General features: G+C 41.9%; 1 protein-coding gene across 1 annotated transcript in view; it reads left to right on the top strand.

The window, feature by feature from the left end:
* SMG1 (SMG1 nonsense mediated mRNA decay associated PI3K related kinase) overlaps positions 1 to 17,549 on the top strand; it is a 73,908-nt gene that overhangs the window by 38,933 nt on the left and 17,426 nt on the right. Inside the window, exons 29-49 of the mRNA XM_083711198.1 lie at positions 358 to 478; positions 1,016 to 1,264; positions 1,868 to 2,152; positions 3,176 to 3,320; positions 4,341 to 4,476; positions 4,849 to 5,079; positions 5,202 to 5,379; positions 5,546 to 5,707; positions 6,176 to 6,393; positions 6,577 to 6,731; positions 7,230 to 7,452; positions 8,343 to 8,589; positions 8,710 to 8,939; positions 10,272 to 10,520; positions 11,644 to 11,892; positions 12,136 to 12,354; positions 13,176 to 13,366; positions 13,494 to 13,666; positions 14,530 to 14,809; positions 15,122 to 15,394; positions 16,142 to 16,376. Coding sequence (XP_083567324.1) covers positions 358 to 478; positions 1,016 to 1,264; positions 1,868 to 2,152; positions 3,176 to 3,320; positions 4,341 to 4,476; positions 4,849 to 5,079; positions 5,202 to 5,379; positions 5,546 to 5,707; positions 6,176 to 6,393; positions 6,577 to 6,731; positions 7,230 to 7,452; positions 8,343 to 8,589; positions 8,710 to 8,939; positions 10,272 to 10,520; positions 11,644 to 11,892; positions 12,136 to 12,354; positions 13,176 to 13,366; positions 13,494 to 13,666; positions 14,530 to 14,809; positions 15,122 to 15,394; positions 16,142 to 16,376 — 4,449 coding nt within the window. The remainder of the gene's footprint in view (positions 1 to 357; positions 479 to 1,015; positions 1,265 to 1,867; positions 2,153 to 3,175; positions 3,321 to 4,340; positions 4,477 to 4,848; positions 5,080 to 5,201; positions 5,380 to 5,545; positions 5,708 to 6,175; positions 6,394 to 6,576; positions 6,732 to 7,229; positions 7,453 to 8,342; positions 8,590 to 8,709; positions 8,940 to 10,271; positions 10,521 to 11,643; positions 11,893 to 12,135; positions 12,355 to 13,175; positions 13,367 to 13,493; positions 13,667 to 14,529; positions 14,810 to 15,121; positions 15,395 to 16,141; positions 16,377 to 17,549) is intronic.

Genomic DNA, 17,549 nt, shown 5'->3' with positions numbered 1-17,549 from the left:
TTGTGATTTGTGTTACTGCCTATTAGTGCTGTTGTGAATGGTCACTGTGCTTAACTTGTGTACATTTCACATTAACTGATAAGGCACATGAACTGTGGCATCTGGATGAAACATATAAGGTTGTATCCATCTAAATTATATTCAAGAGGAGACCCACTGAAATTAATGAGCCTAAGTTATTCATGTATATTAATTTCAGTGGCTCTACTCTTGAGTCAGACTAACATTTGATGCAACACAAAAATTTAGTTCAAAGAACCTGTGTAGGAATGTTTTTATTAGAAGGTTAAGGGAAAACCAGAGCTTTTTAGGCAGCTTAAAGCCCTATCAAGCACTCAACTTTTATGCTTTTTACAGGATTGTCTCATTCCTCTCTTCAGTGAAGCATTGCGTTCATGCAAGCAACATGATGTTAGGCCATGGATGCATGCCTTAAGATATACCATGTACCAGAATCAGTTGCTGGAGAAACTTAAAGGTATAGACATTAAAGTAGAAGCATCTGTGTTCTGTAGGGTTAATTTGCCTCCAATTTGTGTTATTGCCTATGATATTACCTGTTTTGACTTACCTGACAATTTCAGTATGTGCATGTTCCTCTGACTACAGTGAAATATCAACTTATTCAGAATAATAGGTTTCATCAGAACTAGATACTTTTGGGATTATATTAGCAAAAGATTTCAGATCTTTTCACATTTAAGTAAATTGTAAAAAAAAAATAGTCTATGGCAATACTATTTAAAGATAAGGAACTTTAAAAAAGACTTTTCTGGACACTTTTGGCTCATCATCATCATCATCATTCCACACCAGTGGACTACCTTAATGTATAGCTGTGTAGCAGAATTTACGAAAGCAGCTTCAAAACTCATACTAAATATACATATAAGATTGACGACATTTCATTCACAATAAATATCCATTACATACAAAGCCCATACAGTATTCAGTATATAAGTTTAAACAGTTTATTTGATTCAGAGGACATTTCTGGCTTTATATGTACTTTCAGAGCAAAGTATTCCAGTCAGAAGCCATTTAATGGAACTGGGACTGACTGCTGCAAGATTTGCTAGAAAACGTGGGAATGTTGGTTTGGCAACACGGTTGCTTGCTCAATGCAGTGAAGTTCAGCTTGGAAAAACCACAATGGCTCAAGATTTAGTCCAGCACTTTAAAAAACTCTCAACACCAATTCAGATGGATGAGAAATGGGGTCCTGAGCTTGAAATTGAAAAAACCAAATTGTTATACACAGCAGGTAAGTCTCATTTACATGTTTGTATTGCAAATCACTGTGAAATTCAATCAAACTTTAATTTAAATGTTTAGATAAAAAGAACTAAATCTGCCTTTTTAAATGTCTGGGTGCGTGCTAATGTTTACTGTGGGGGTATTAGATCAGAATAAAAAGCAATGTAGGTTTCTCAAAGGGTCTGTGCATCTAGTGTTAGTCCTACTGAGATTGAAATTAATAGACATGGCTAATTTAGGCCTATTAATTTCAGTGGATCTACTCTGAGTAAAAGAAGGCTCCAACCTTGTGTAACAAGTGGATTTTTTGACATTGTAAACCCACATGCCATTCTTCAAACTATTTTCCAAACTCTTCAGTTTTTGAAAGTGACTTGCTATGGGAACATGGCCAGGATGGGGAAGAGCAACTTCTTTTCTTTTTTGAGAAATGCAAATCCATACCGCTTTGGGGTGATGGGTCTAGAAATGTGTGGGTTCTTGGATCTTGTCGTTAATTCTCCATATATAACTTAGTTGGCAGTAAAAAATCAGTGATGTTCTCTGAAGCATGCAAAATAGGAAACTGTTCATGCAACTAAAATGATATTAATTTTACTGTTTTTTTCAGGCCAGTCAACCCATGCAATGGAAATGCTGAGCTCATGTGCCATCTGCTTTTGCAAATCTGCCAAAGCTGAATATGCTGTAGCCAAGTCTATTCTTACACTAGCCAAATGGATCCAAGCCGAATGGAAAGAGATTTCAGGGCAGCTGAAGCAAGTCTACAGAGCACGGCAGCAACAAAATCTTGCTGGCCTCTCCACATTATCTAAAAACATCTATAGTTTGATTGACCTGCCATCTGCTAACACCATTGAAGAGGACTATCCTAGGATTGAAAGTGAATCCACAGGTATAAAAGTTCCTCTGTTAGTTTTCTGCTTTGTCTGCATACATGTTTGATATGGTGGTTCCACGCTGTTCAGTAAGAGGCAACATTAATTATAGGCCAGAGGTGAACAGCCTGTGGCCCTTGGCAGAAATGTGGCCTCTGCTTAATTTTTTGCAGCCCTTTGCATAATTTTGAAAGACCTCTGGCAGGAGTTACTTGTCCCACTTGGGTGGGGTGGGATGTGGAGAGAAGGGGGTGATCCTGTCAGTCGTGGCTTCTGCCACAACCATGCAGCCCTTACAGATTGGTCCATTAGATGGTCATACCCTCGAGCAAGTACATAGGTTTAAATACCTAGGATTACTTACAGATAAAAAGCTTTCATGGAAACTCCACCTGGATGCAACCAAGTTATTATCTGCCCACTCTCCTGGGCAGCAATTCAGGTTCTTCCATTCGAAGGGGGAGGGCAGTTAATCAATTGGGCCATCAATATCTATATGTCAAAGATCATTGCACAAGTGCTTTACAGGGCTGAGATCTAGGCATTCTTTATCTGTCATGTTAATTCAAATTAAGTATTTGAAGTGTTGGGCTGTTTGGTCCAGCTAAAGCTAATCTCCCAAGTGTAGACTGTCAAAAACTGGAAACGTCTCTGGAATTGGAGTGAGCAAAACATAGGATCCGCTGGTAGATTGTTAGATGGTTTGCAGCAGATTGGCAATGATTTCTGGCAAGCAACAACACCCCCCCTCCCCATTGGACTGTTAGAGCTGTATTTTTCATAGCTTTGATGAAGTTTTGAACATGAATATGCAGGAGATTGGCTCTTTGGGCAGTTGGCTGTGCTCCTGAGGTACCATTTTGCATTAGGCTATATGTGACTCGGCACTACATTTCATTGTTTCTGCTTGGTAGACCTCAGTATTCTAGTAAAAAGCAAAGCAAATCTTGCAAGCCTGAAGTTTAATCATGTGCCCAGAGCATCATGATACCATTGTACCTTTTGAAGCATCCACTTCATGCTTTGTTCTTTCATTGCAGTAAACATTGGTGTTGGAGAACCTGACTTCATCTTGGGACAGCTCTATCGCTTGTCTTCGGCACAAGCACCTGAAGTAGCCAAATCATGGGCAGCGCTTGCTAGCTGGGCTTATAGATGGGGACGAAAGGTAGTTGATAATGCCAGGTAAATCTTACTTTTTAAAACCAAAATGGACTCTGAACATGTTTCACATTAAGTGATTTTCCTACCACTATGAAACTTGCCTGGTTAACATTGTGCTCTCCTGTCAAACAAGATGGCTTGCTAATGTATGAACCTTGCTGGCTGAGTAAGATGATTCCCATTACTGAAAACCCAGGAGGTATAGATATGCGGCTTACAGTATGGCAGTGACCGAGAGCACAGTGGGTCATTTTGTTCTTCTGATGAGCCATTGGATGCTAGAATTTGAATTCCTCAGGTTTATAAGGAATAATAAACTATAGGCTCTCTTTAAAGCTGGCTGTTTGGTGGGAACTGCTGTGCAAAGTTCTTTGCAAGCCCTGTGCAGCAATTAGTTCACAGTCAAAGCTTGCTTTCTGTAGGCATCAGGAAACTCCAATTCAGCCAGTCCAGTAGCCTTTGGCTTTTCCACCCGCCAGACGATGGGTAACAGAGCTGAAGCATACTGTCCCTTGCCAGTGCACATTAGGAAGCACACTTTAAAGTCTTCCAGTTGTGCATTAGGAGCAGAGTCCTCTTCCTGCTGTTGCTTATGATGTCAGGTGTTGAACAGATGGGGATGGTTTGGGGAAAACAGCCTCACGGGCCAAGATTCTGCACCTTGGTCTATACTCTCTTTCCATTCCAAATAAAATCACTTACTTTGCCCTTTCATTCCTCTAAAGAACTTTGCAGTTGCTTGCCTTTTCTTCTCTTGCACTGAGAAGAGATTGACAGTTAAACAGACCATATTTTCTGACTTGGTATTGTGTCTGAATGCAGTCATAGCTTAGAAGTAACCACAGTTGTTGCTGATGACTCTGCAGCACTGAGTTGCAATTCATAGTTGCAAGCCTTTGTGCAGAGATGATGTTTTAACCTAAAGCAGCAAGTAATTTAAATGCTAGAGTATTAGAAGTCAATGCACAGTGTAGCAAAGATATGTTAGCACCATGCTTATTCCTTACTTTCAAAGTTGATAAAATATGTGGTGTTATACAGTCAGGGAGGTGTTCGTCTACTGCCAAGAGAGAAATCTGAAGTTCACAGCCTACTTCCAGAAAACGTTACAGAAGAAGACAGAGAGAAAATCTATGGCATCCTTGGACAGGCAGTGTGCCGGCCAGCTGGGATTCAGGTTAGTATAAATTAACTTTCAGAAGCGTTTGATTTGTCAGGGGTAGCTAACATGGTGCTTTCCAGATGCTGTAGACTACAAATTGCATCAGCCCCAGCCAGTATTTTAAGTGATTAGAACTGATTATGTTTAATATGATTGGCAAATGCCACTAATAAGACCAGCATAAATAGGCTAGATAGCATATTAGTTTTTTGAGCTTTGGAAAAAAACAAGCCACCTTTTATAACAGGTTGGTTATTTAAATGTGAGACACTGGTTCAAAGCAAAAACTTGACAAATGATTTATGTATACATGAAGAGGAGTGAATAGCACCATTATTTGTAAGTGTGTACATGATGGGTAAAATTGTTTATTTTTGTTTAATTTAGGACGAAGACATAACTCTTCAGATTTCAGAGAATGAAGATAATGAAGAAGATGATATGGTTGATGTCATCTGGCGGCAGTTGTTGACGAGCTGTCCTTGGCTTTCAGACCTTGATGAAAATTCAACTGAGGGCCTAATCAAAGTGTGGAGAAAAGTTGTAGACAGAATCTTCAGTCTTTATAAACTCTCATGCAGTGCCTATTTTACTTTCCTTAAACTCAATGCTGGTCAGGTATGCCGTACGTTTTGACTAGTGATGTAAGCAAGGTTGTTTTGTTTATGTTTTGTTTTTAAAGTCTTTAGGGCTTGTGGGAGAGCTGTATGTTCAGTGAGGTTGTTTGTTTTCATGTGTAGGTTCCTCTGGATGAAGATGATCCCAGACTGCATCTAAGAAACATTTCAGAACAGAGTACTGATGATGTGATTGTAATGGCAACCTTAAGGCTGCTGAGGCTGCTTGTGAAACATGCTGGAGAACTCCGGCAGTATCTGGAACATGGGCTGGAAACCACTCCAACAGCTCCATGGCGAGGTATGGAAGATCTCAGGCTTTTTTGAGAAAGAATCCCACAAGTTAGGGGCTGCCTCCGTCTCCACTGTTTGGTAGCAGAATAACATTTATTCCAGTTACTTGAAAATGGAGTAAAATTATGTTGCCCTTTAAAAATGCTTATTTCTGTGCTTTTATCTTCATAAAGGTATTATTCCTCAACTCTTCTCACGTCTAAATCATCCTGAAGTATATGTTCGTCAGAGCATTTGTAATCTTCTTTGTCGGGTAGCGCAGGATTCTCCTCACCTTATATTATACCCTGCAATTGTGGGAACTATTTCACTTAGCAGCGAATCTCAAGCTTCAGGTATGTTTTGGTAGTCATATTTATATTTGCCCATCCCAATTCCATGTCACATACCATTTCAGAAGATCCCCCAACCCTCATTTAATTTACCTTTCTTTAACATTTTTGTCTTTTAACATCTTTACAGTTAAGAATTTCTAGTAGCTGTAGCTGAGCTACCTCACAGATGTGCAGTTCCACTGTTGCCAATACCTGGATTTAACTTCAATAGATTTACTGGTTGTACAAAATCTAGACCTTAATTCAGCATAGTTTTCCTGTCTTGTCACGCAGCTGCGTGTGACTGGTGTTACTTAAACACGCTCATGGTATTTTGAGAGTTTCCTCTTGCATGAGCACACAGAGTTTATAGATGTAGTCAAAGGCAAATCGTTATAATGCTGGTCAAAGATACAGTTTTACAGCATCCAGCTGGCCTTTGCGTTTTGACCTAACCTGTTGACCTAATATTTTCTCTTTAAAACCTAGGGAGCAAATTCCCGTCAGCAATACCTACCTTTTTGGGTAACATCCAGGGTGAAGAGTTGTTGGGTAGTGAGTGTGATGAGGGAAGTCCCCCTGCTTCTCAAGAGAGCATTAAGGATGAGCCAAAAATGGGCCTAAATGAAGACCAGGCGATGATGCAAGACTGCTACAGCAAGATTGTAGAGAAGTTGTCAGCTGCAAATCCAACAATGGTGTTGCAGGTATAACTGCAGTTCAGCCAGAATTTGGGGATATTTGTGATTGGAGTCGAATCAAGTGCTTTAGGTGTTGTGTACTTATGCAGAAAGAAATCCATTATATTTACTCTGGGAATTACATTTTGAGACTTTTAGAAGTGCAACTGCACAGTTAAACATGCACAAATTCTTTTGTTATCAATCCAGGTTCAGATGCTCGTAGCAGAATTGCGCAGAGTTACTGTTCTTTGGGATGAACTTTGGCTGGGAGTGCTTTTGCAACAGCACATGTATGTCCTTAGACGGATTCAGCAGCTGGAAGATGAAGTAAAGAGAGTCCAGAACAACAACACTCTGCGCAAGTATGTTTCCACCAAAGTGTATGTGGATATGTGTTGCAAATGGGCAGCCTTTCCTCCTGATCATTAATGGTGCTACTTTTTTAATGGCACGTCGTGATTTTTGTAGCCTGAAGAACAATCACATCATGAAAACAGCCCTATAATATTAATTCACCTCTACTTAAGATACTAAAGTGCCACAAAGGGAGTAGTAGAAAGTGTCCCTACAGATGTGGAAAGGGTTTTTTGGATGTTCAGCAAATTATACTCAGTTCCTTTTGTTTCTCACTGTCCAAGGTTTTGGAGAACTCTGGAGACAGAATATCATGTAGTTTAAATTCTGATTCTAGATAATCTGGGGTGTGTGTGTTTAATGCATTTATTTACATTCTTTTTCATGGTTGGTTTTAAAATAACAAAGTTCCTTTCATTGTTTTTGGTAGCAGTATCTAGAAATTTCAGCATACTTGAAATGCAAGTGACACTTTTGCCAACCCCTTTATCTCTTTTTTTTTCAAGAGAGGAAAAAATAGCCATCATGCGTGAAAAGCACACTGCCTTAATGAAGCCCATTGTATTTGCTTTGGAACATGTGAGGAGCATCACTGCGACTCCTGCTGAAACGCCGCATGAGAAGTGGTTTCAGGACAACTATGGAGATGCAATTGAAAATGCCCTAGAAAAACTAAAGAACCCATCTAATCCTGCAAAGCCTGGAAGCAGCTGGATCCCTTTTAAAGAGGTATAGTATGTCTCTCTTGCCAAGAATACAATAACTTGGAATATTTTTCTCTGCTGTGGAAGAATTAAAAAAGAAAAGAAAAGGTGCTGCTGTTGTAATTTAGAATATTAATGGTTTTGTGGGTAGTGACAAGGCTTAGGTTTTAGAGAATTTAGAAAAAGCAATAGAAAAATGGACTAGAAATATCATTAGTTCTTAAATATGCTACGCTAGAGGTTGCTTTCTTTTTTGGCCCATGGGCACATTTGCAAACTGCCATTGCCACTTCAATCTATATGTTTTCTTCTCTCCCCCATCCTCCCGACTGTGCCACTGGAAAAAATTGGCCCAGTCAGACCAACAGTTTCCTCTGCCAATGTGGTACACGGCTATATGGAGAGATTTAAGTTTCTCATTCATGTTGCTCAGATTGGCCATATGAAACGTGGGGAGGGAACAATTTTCATCACATCGCTGGTCTGGGTGGGAGGCTCTGCCTTTCCCACTTCCCACTTGTTGAGGGTTAAAATAACTCATCCCCTACACATCTCAGCTGCTTTTCATAGATCAGCTGAGGAGCAAGGAGGGGGTGGGCAGGGAATGCTGTGTGGCTACTTTAGGGATGCAGCCCCCAACACCTTTCTGCAGTAGCTAATAAAAACCGAACAGGCACCTTCTAAGATGTCTTCAGTTTTGTGAAATCCTTTGGAAATTAGTGGGTTGTATCCAGTTAAGCTCTGTTGGGAGGAGGCTCATTGAAATTTACGGCTTTAATGTAGTCATGTCCATTATTTTCAGCAGGTCTGCTCTGAGTAGGAATAGCACTGACCTCAACCCAGTATTTTGATAGACTGGAACCATGCAAGGGTGTGGACCTCACCTTCTTCAACCTTGTGTCTTTTAAAAAATAGGTAATGCTCAGTCTTCAACAGAGAGCCCAGAAGCGGGCCAGTTACATTCTACGTCTCGAGGAAATAAGCCCCTGGCTGGCTGCCATGACTAACACTGAAATAGCTCTCCCTGGAGAAGTGTCTGCCAGAGACACGGTCACAATTCATAGTGTAGGAAGCACCATAACAATTCTGCCTACTAAAACCAAGCCCAAGAAGCTCCTGTTTCTGGGCTCAGATGGGAAAAACTATCCATACCTTTTCAAAGGTGAGAACATTCTGTAACTTCTCCTTGTCCTAAGCAGAACAATTTTAATGGAGGATATATTGCATTCCCTTTTCCAGTTACATTACATACTGTCTGGTTTGCGTCTATTTTTCACTGTAGGACTGGAAGACCTGCATCTTGATGAACGGATCATGCAGTTCTTATCCATTGTTAATACGATGTTTGCTACCATAAATCGCCAAGAGACACCCCGTTTCCATGCCAGGCATTACTCTGTTACGCCACTAGGAACACGATCAGGCCTAATTCAATGGGTGGATGGAGCCACTCCTTTATTTGGACTTTATAAAAGGTGGCAGCAGCGAGAAGCAGCTTTACAAGCACAAAAGGTAATGACTACATTATATATGCCGGCACAGCTGTGAAGTAAACTCTGTAATTTTACATTATAATTCATGGAAGTATTAACGGTTACTGAGACAGAATCAAAATTCTGATTAAAATTCTAAGTATATGCTGAAATGTGTCTTATAAGGGTTATTTTAAAATTAATTTGAGGTGCAGAGATTAATTAGAACATCTGATCATAATAATGAAACGTGTGTGTGTGTGAGAGAGAGAAAGAGAGAGAGAGAGATGTTGTATGTGTGTTGAACGGTGTGTATGGGTCCTTTTCTCAGCCTGCAGAGCTGTAACTTGGAAGGCTGGGTTTTGGGCTGAGGACATCTATGAACTCTGCTCTAGTGTGATAGCAGATCATAGAAACTCATGTCTTTAAAACGTGTGTGTGTTGTTGTATGCACAAGTTCAGACCTGCTCTGTGCAGTGTCTCTTATCTCTTATCTTATGTAGCTTATGCAGACACGGGGGTTCTCTTTTGAAGAAAGCATTCGCTGAGTCTGGAGTTAGAGACACCTCCCAGTCCTCCTGCCGCCCCAGATGCAGAAATCTGAAAGAGGCAGAGATTCTACATGAACTTTGGTCCCTGGGACGAATTGCTCCTGATTCCAATACTGCCTATATGAAAAACATGAGCATTACTACTTTAATTAACAGATAGGTAGCCGTGTTGGTCTGCCATAGTCAAAACAAAACAAAAAAATCCTTCCAGTAGCACCTTAAAGACCAACTAAGTCAGTTCTTGGTATGAGCTTTCGTGTGCATGCACACTTCTTCAGATAAACTGCATTGTGTGTATCTGAAGAAGTGTGCATGCACACGAAAGCTCATACCAAGAACTGACTTAGTTGGCCTTTAAGGTGCTACTGGAAGGATTATTATTTTTTGTTTTGACTACTTTAATTAAGTTAAGCAATACTGGCTATAGGAGAGTGCATATTCTTGGAGCAGGAAAGGGATGGTGCATACCAGAGCCTAGATGCCATAAGAATCCCATCTTCTGTCTTGCTGTCCATGTGCAGCACAGATATAGCAGCCATGGGAAATAATAGTTGGAGCAACAGCACTTAATGCAACAGGAGATCTTGGAAAGCAGAGTGGGAAACTGGGAAGCAATATGAGACACTCCCCCCCAGCTAGTTCTCCTTAAATTGATTTAGCTTGGAACTGCAAAAGGGTCAGTAGCAAGGAGCACCCTATATATTAAATGCAAACGCAAAGATTTATTCATCTGTTGCAGACAATCTCCCAGCCAGGGTTATGTTGATTCTGTCCCAAGATATAATGGAATAGTAGTTGAACTGTGCAATTGACTTTTTTAGGCCCAAGATTCATACCAGACTCCTCAGAATCCTGGAATAGTACCTAGACCTAGTGAACTGTACTACAGTAAGATCGGACCAGCTTTGAAGGCAGTTGGGCTTAGCTTGGATGTATCCCGTCGAGACTGGCCTCTAAATGTAATGAAGTCTGTTTTGGAAGAGTTAATGGAAGTAACACCTCCCAATCTTCTTGCTAAAGAACTTTGGTCATCATGCACTACACCTGATGAGTGGTGGAGAGTCACACAGGTATGTAGAGACCTTTCCTAACAGAATCTTAATGTTTGAGTAGGTTTAGTCTAATATCTCCTTGCCTTATGTACACAAACAACCATGCTTTCCATCTAAATTTGGTGGATTCTTGTAAAAATCCGGAGTGGCTTTTCTGAAGAGTTACCATATTTTTCGCTCTATAGGACGCACCGTTTCCCTTCTGAAAAGTAAGGGAAAATGTGTATGCGTCTTATGGAGCAAATGCAGGCTGCGCGGCTAAGCCCAAAACCAGAACAGGGAGACGGAGCGCTGTGCAGCGCTCTGTCTCGCTGTTCTAGCTTGGGGATGGCTGCGCAAAGCCTCCACAGGGCAGCAGGGTGCCTTTACCCCACTGCCATGCAGAGGCTTCACAGGCTGTCCCTGAAGCCAGAACAGCAAGAGGCTATACCAGAAGCCAGATCCCTCTTGCTGTTCTGGCTTCAGGGGTCCAGAATTATTTTTTTCTTGTTTCCTCCCCCCGCAAACTAGGTGCGTCTTATCGTCCGGTGCGTCCCATAGAGCGAAAAATACGGTATTTCAGAATAATTTCAATGGAAGAATAGACCATCTTGCTCTGGATGCCACTTAATTTTGAAAGTAAAATTGGCAGATGTGCTTTCCCACTAGGCAGCGGTCTGTTTTGGGGTCAGGGAGAGGCACAGCTTGTTGAGGATCACATGTATACATACATACATACATACATACATACATACATACATTGCTTCAGAAAGGCACCTGTGATCCTTCACATGCTGTTGGAATTGTTAACATCAGACCCAACCAGCATGGCCAGTGGACAGGGAATTACGGGAGTTGTAGTCCAGCAACACCTGGAGAGCAATAGGTACCTATCCCTCATTTGCTTCTTATACCACATCTATTAGTCGGACAGTAGAAATGGAAATGTGTCCGTGCTCATTCTTCTCCCTGGCCTGGTGCTTCTCCTTGAGCATAATTAGCCTTTGTGTGAATAAAGGAGCATGTGGCTTATAGTTAAGCTATATAATGACCCCCCAAAAAACACCTTTTAGTGGTTTTTTATATAGAATAGAGTACACTTTTTAAAATGGTGGAGAAAAGAGATTTATAATGATGAAACTTCCTCTCCCCCCCTTCCCAGTCTTATGCAAGATCCACTGCAGTTATGTCCATGGTTGGCTACATTATCGGCCTCGGAGACAGACATCTGGACAACGTTCTTATAGACATGACTACTGGAGAAGTTGTTCACATAGATTATAATGTTTGCTTTGAGAAAGGGAAAAGCCTTCGAGTGCCTGAGAAAGTTCCATTCCGGATGACACAAAATATTGAAACAGCATTTGGAGTAACAGGCGTGGAAGGCGTTTTCAGGCTTTCTTGTGAACAGGTAGGCCATGGGATATTGGGCTTTAAGGAAGTCTTGAATTTCTGTGAACGAAGCTTTTGCTTTATGGGGGGCCTTTTCAGTAGTGGTCTTAAGTGTGGAATGCCCTCCCCAGGAAGGCCTGCCGAGTCTTACCACTGAATAGTTTCAGAAGTTGGGTTGAAACTCCCTAACACTGGTTTTGGGCTTGGTAGCTAATTGCAAGTGCACATTTTAAATGATATATGTAATACGCTTTAAAAACAGGTTCTGCACATCATGCGGCGAGGACGAGAAACCCTTCTGACATTATTGGAAGCTTTTGTTTATGACCCACTTGTGGACTGGACCGCAGGGGGAGAAGCAGGGTTTGCTGGAGCAGTGTATGGTGGAGGTGGGCAGCAAGCTGAAAACAAGCAAAGCAAGAGAGAGATGGAAAGAGACATCACACGTAGCCTCTTCTCTTCCAGAGTAGCTGAAATAAAGGTATGTTCAGTCCTTTCAAAAATTCGCTTTATATGTATCTGCTTGTTACTTTAGATTCCAGGAACAGTGTGCAAAATTGCTTGCAGGAATTAACTCGAAACAGGTTTTAGATTACAGTATTTCAAGCACGCTTCCATCTTAGTGAATCTATTTATGCTGTAACTTTAGAAATACATACACTCACAACATGAGGGGTTTTTTTAAAAAATTTCTTACAAAAATGTGATTTTTCGATTGACTTGCCTAAGATTCAGGACAAAGCGTCACCTTCTGGAAATTCCCCCCTGGAAGTCAATTTTGCCTTTGAAATTCCAGTAAAGTCTGGGAAAATCCAGTCATGTGGCAGTCCTAGTCCAGGGGAACTTTTGGTAATCTGAGAAACTGATCGATAATACAAAATACACATTTCACCAAAGGGAAGACTGATGATAGTCAGAACCCCGAAAACAAACAAAAACAGGCAAAACATTCCATCAAAACATAACAGACAAGAAAGTAGGTAACAAAGTAGGCAACCTTCCCAATAAAATCTCAGTTTTAAAATAAAATGGAGGCAGGAGGCTTTGATGGGTTAGGTGGTTGTTAGAAGATGCTGTGGTGATCATGAGACCATGTTGGAGACCCAGTTTTTGCCATCCTGTCATTCAAACATTAATTTTGCTCTGAAGTTTTAAAATGTGTGACTTGTTCACCTTTTTATTTGTTTAATACTCAGTCTAATTTAGTGATAACAATGCCAGTTTCACTCCACTTGTGAAACTGGTAGAGAAAAGTGGTATCAAGTGTTATTCCTAAGTATGTAACATAAATCTTGTCTACAGGTCAACTGGTTTAAGAACAGGGATGAGATGCTGGCTGTGCTTCCTAAGCTGGATGGCAGTTTAGGGGAATATTTAAATTTGCAAGAGCAGTTGACTGATGTTGAAAAATTGCAAGGCAAATTACTAGAAGAGAGTGCCTACTTGGAAGGAGCAGAAGCAGCGGATCACCCATGTCACACACTGCAGAACAGGTACGAGAAACCTCATTTTAGTTTAGATATTCAAATGCTTTATGGAAATTCAAAACTGCATATGTTTCTCTAGAATTTGGAGTTGGGGGAAAAATTACTTAATGTGGCTTCTTCCTTTTTAACACAGATATTCTGAACACACTCAGCTGCAATCTCAGCAGAGAGCAGTACAAGAAGCAATCCAGGTGAAACTGAATGAATTTGAGCAGTGGATATCTCATTACCAAGCTGCTTTCAATAATCTGGAAGCAACTCAGCTCGCAAGTCTTCTTCAGGAAATCAGTACCCAAATGGATCTTGGTAATGAAACAAATTAGGTGGTCTCTTTCCCCCCACCCCGCCCCATTGTTCGTATTGTGAGGCAGAGCAAGGTGGCAGATTAAGGGAAAGTAAAATGGTGTTGGGGGGTGTTTTTGTTTTTACTACAAGGAGTTAACATTTTTATATGTTCAGAATACTTCTTGTTACAATACTGTACTAGGCAGTCAGCTGCTGAATGTCTGCTTCCTTTGGAATGTAGTGCATTGGTATGCAATGAATATCAGGTTATTCTAGGCCAACCATAGGTAAAGGTAAAGGGACCCCTGACCATTAGGTCCAGTCGCAGACGACTCTGGGGTTGCAGCGCTCATCTCTCTTTATTGGCCGATGGAACAGGCATACAGCTTCTGGGTCATGTGGCCAGCATGACTAAGCCGCTTCTGGCAAACCAGAGGAGCACACTGAAACACCATTTACCTTCCTGCCAGAGTGGTACCTATTTATCTACTTGCACTTTGACATGCTTCCAAACGGCTAGGTTGGCAGGAGCAGGGACCAAGCAACGGGAGCTCACCCCGTCACGGGGATTCGAACTGCCAACCACCGGATCAGCAAGCCTTAGGCTCTGTGGTTTAACCCATAGTCCCAACCATACTGTGTGCATATTCCTTTAGCTTCAACTAGGGTAGTCAACATGGTGCCCTCCAGATATTGTAGACTACCAGATGTTGTTGACTACCACTCCTATCTCCTCTGATCTGTGGGCTTGCTGACCGGGACTGATAGAAGTTATGGTCTAAAATATGTGCAAGGCTGTTGCTGAACATGTTTTGCCCCTGAACATTTTCCTCCCCTGTAGTTAGGTTTTAACATCCTTCCTTTTTTAATGGTTCATTTTGAAGGTCCTCCAAGTTATGTCCCTGCAACTACCTTCCTTCAGAATGCTGGACAAGCACACTTGATCAGCCAGTGTGAGCAGCTAGAGGGTGAGGTTGGTGCTTTCCTTCAGCAGAGGCGATCTGTTCTGCGTGGATGTCTTGAACAGCTACACAACTATGCTACTGTAGCTCTTCAGTACCCCAAAACAGTGTTTCAGAAACACCGCATTGAGCAGTGGAAGACCTGGATGGAAGAACTGATTGTTAACATGACAATAGAACGCTGTCAGGATCTTTACCGGAAGTAAGTTGTCAGTTGTTTGCACCCACAGAAAGTGGGAGGGTTAAATTATTTCAAGTCTTTGGTAGTTAAATTTCTGCGGGAAAATAAATTCTCAGAATACACCATACTAATTTCTACAAAGTTGAGCTCAGTTAAGTGTTGTGTATGTGTCAACATGTAAAACGTTAAGTATTTCTCTGCCTCATGTATCTCAACAGAAAATCGTAGTGTTTAAGGGTAGAGCACAGATGATGCTAGGCATCACATTACAATATGCATGAAAGAATATATATATATATTTAAATAAATATTTGTAATTTTATTGTTTGTCAGGTATGAAATTCAGTATGCTCCTCAGCCGCCTCCCTCTGCGTGCCAGTTCATAACTACTACAGAAATGACTTTGCAGCGATATGCAGCAGACATCAACAGCAGGCTTATCCGACAAGTGGAACGTTTGAAGCAAGAAGCAGTCACTGTTCCTGTGTGTGAGGAACAGCTAAAAGAAATTGAGCGTTGCATTAAGGTCTTTCTTCATGAAAATGGAGAAGAGGGTTCATTGAGCTTAGCAAGTGTTATCATCTCGGCTCTCTGCACTCTTACCAGGTGAGATGCTTGCAAAATTGACAAGAAGTGGTGGGTTTTTTGTTTTGTTTTTTGACCCCTCCTTCAAAAATGCATTTCCCAAGGATTTAAATTCCTTTAATTTCATATAACCATAATTCATGCAAATGCTTTATCTAGAAATAGAATATACCACATTTTCTCATGTATAAGACAATTTTTTTTCTGGAAAAAAAATAGTGATTGGGGGTTGTCTTATACATGGGTTAATACGGTAAGTAAGTGAGGGCTGGAGCCCCCAGTGGTAGTTATGGCACCACTTCCGTCAGCTAGAGCAGGGGATCGTTGAAAAACAGCTCAACAACTTTCTAAACTTTTAAATTTCTTAATTGTGGGCTCCTAAAAATAGGGGTCATCTTATACATGGGGTTGTGTTATACAGTGGTACCTCGGGTTAAGTACTTAATTTGTTCCGGAGGTCCATACTTTACCTGAAACTGTTCTTAACCTGAAGCACCACTTTAGCTAATGGGGCCTCTCGCTGCTGCTGCGCTGCTGGAGCACAATTTCTGTTCTCATCCTGAAGCAAAGTTCTTAACCTGAAGCACTATTTCTGGGTTAGCGGAGTCTGTAACCTGAAGCGTATGTAACCTGAAGTGCATGTAACCCGAGGTACCACTGTACAGGGAAAAATACGATAGTATTCTTTTAAATGGGTTTTAAAAGATTAAGATGCATAAATTGGAACAAAAACTTCTGTTTATTTACAAACTTACCTTTTTCATTTAGACGTAATCTAATGATGGAAGGTGCTGCATCCAGCGCTGGAGAACAGCTGGTGGACCTGACTTCAAGAGATGGAGCCTGGTTCTTGGAGGAGCTGTGTAGCATGAGTGGGAACGTTACATGTCTTGTGCAGTTACTGAAGCAGTGTCATCTGGTCCCACAGGATTTAGATATTCCTAATCCAGTTGAAGCATCAGAAGCTATTCACCTGGCTAATGGAGTTTACATCTCACTTCAGGTGAAATATATCTACAACGCATGTTTGTAGCAGCTCATGTTAATGCAGTGTTTCCCAACCTTTTTTGGGCAAAGGCACACTTGTTTCATGAAAAAAATCTCGAGGCACACCACCATTAGAAAATGTTTAAAAAATTAACTCTGTGCCTATATTGACTATATATAAAGTAACTCTCTTTAATAGGAATCAAATAAACACAAAGAAAGTATTTTATAATTACTTTATTATGAAATAGTAAGTAAACAGAAATATGAAAAATTATAAAATACTTTATTCAGTGCGCAACCTGGGCCTGTTTGGCTGAACACAAAACTGTTATTCTGGCTGGAATCGAAGAAAGACACACACGTAGCTCTTCGTCAACAGCTCTCAGTCTCTCTCTGTATTTAGTTTTTATAGCAAATGAAAGAAGAGTAAGCAGGCTGGGGTGGGTTAAAGTAAGGGCTGAAAGTGCCTAGATGAAGTGGGGGAAGCTAGAGAGGAGGTACATTCTGACGTTTGAGGATAGACTAGGTTCTTTATGTGAATGATAGGTGAGTTATTTGACAGATCGAACTGAGAGCAAGGTGTGGCTTGTGTAGCTGGGGTGGACATGAATGTTTGGGGTGCAAACCCCAGGCCGGCCAGGTCCGAGGGGGGGCAGGGAGAGACGGGCCTGCCTGCCTCTGCCTGCGCTGTGGTGTGTTTTGCCCCGACCGACGGACGGACCGACCTGCCAGCTGTCTCCGCAGTAGCAGCGCGGACTGGAGCTCCGTCATTCTCCCCGCCGGTGCCTGGGGAGGGGAGTGTGGGGCGGCCGCTGTGGAAGCGACGGCGTGCTCCTCCTCCTCCTCCTCTTGCCGGGCTAGAGCCAGCCGGCTAGCGCTCGCCCCTCCTTGCTCGAGCCGACCCCGCCGCCAGGGGCCTTCCCGTCCTCTCAGCGGCGCCGCCTCGCGTCCCTTGTCCGGGGGTTGGGAGGGGGCTGGGGGGAGGAAGGGGGCGAGGGGGAGCAGCCGCCGCCGCTCCTGAGGAGATTCTGAGGCGGTGGCGGGCAACGCGTGGCGGAAGAGGAGGGGTCCCGCCAGCCCCGCGTTTCTCTCTCTCCCTCACGGAAACCTTCCCCTCAGCTTCTGCCGCTTTTTCTCTTCTTTCCCTCTTCCTTTTTTTTAAAAAAAAATGAAAAATCTTTCCTTT

The sequence above is a fragment of the Podarcis gaigeae genome, assembly GCF_964106915.1.
Source record: "Podarcis gaigeae genome assembly, chromosome: 14".
In the NCBI taxonomy this organism is placed as follows: domain Eukaryota; kingdom Metazoa; phylum Chordata; class Lepidosauria; order Squamata; family Lacertidae; genus Podarcis; species Podarcis gaigeae.
Note: the sequence above shows the minus strand (reverse complement) of the source record. Positions and strands in the feature narration are given on the sequence as shown.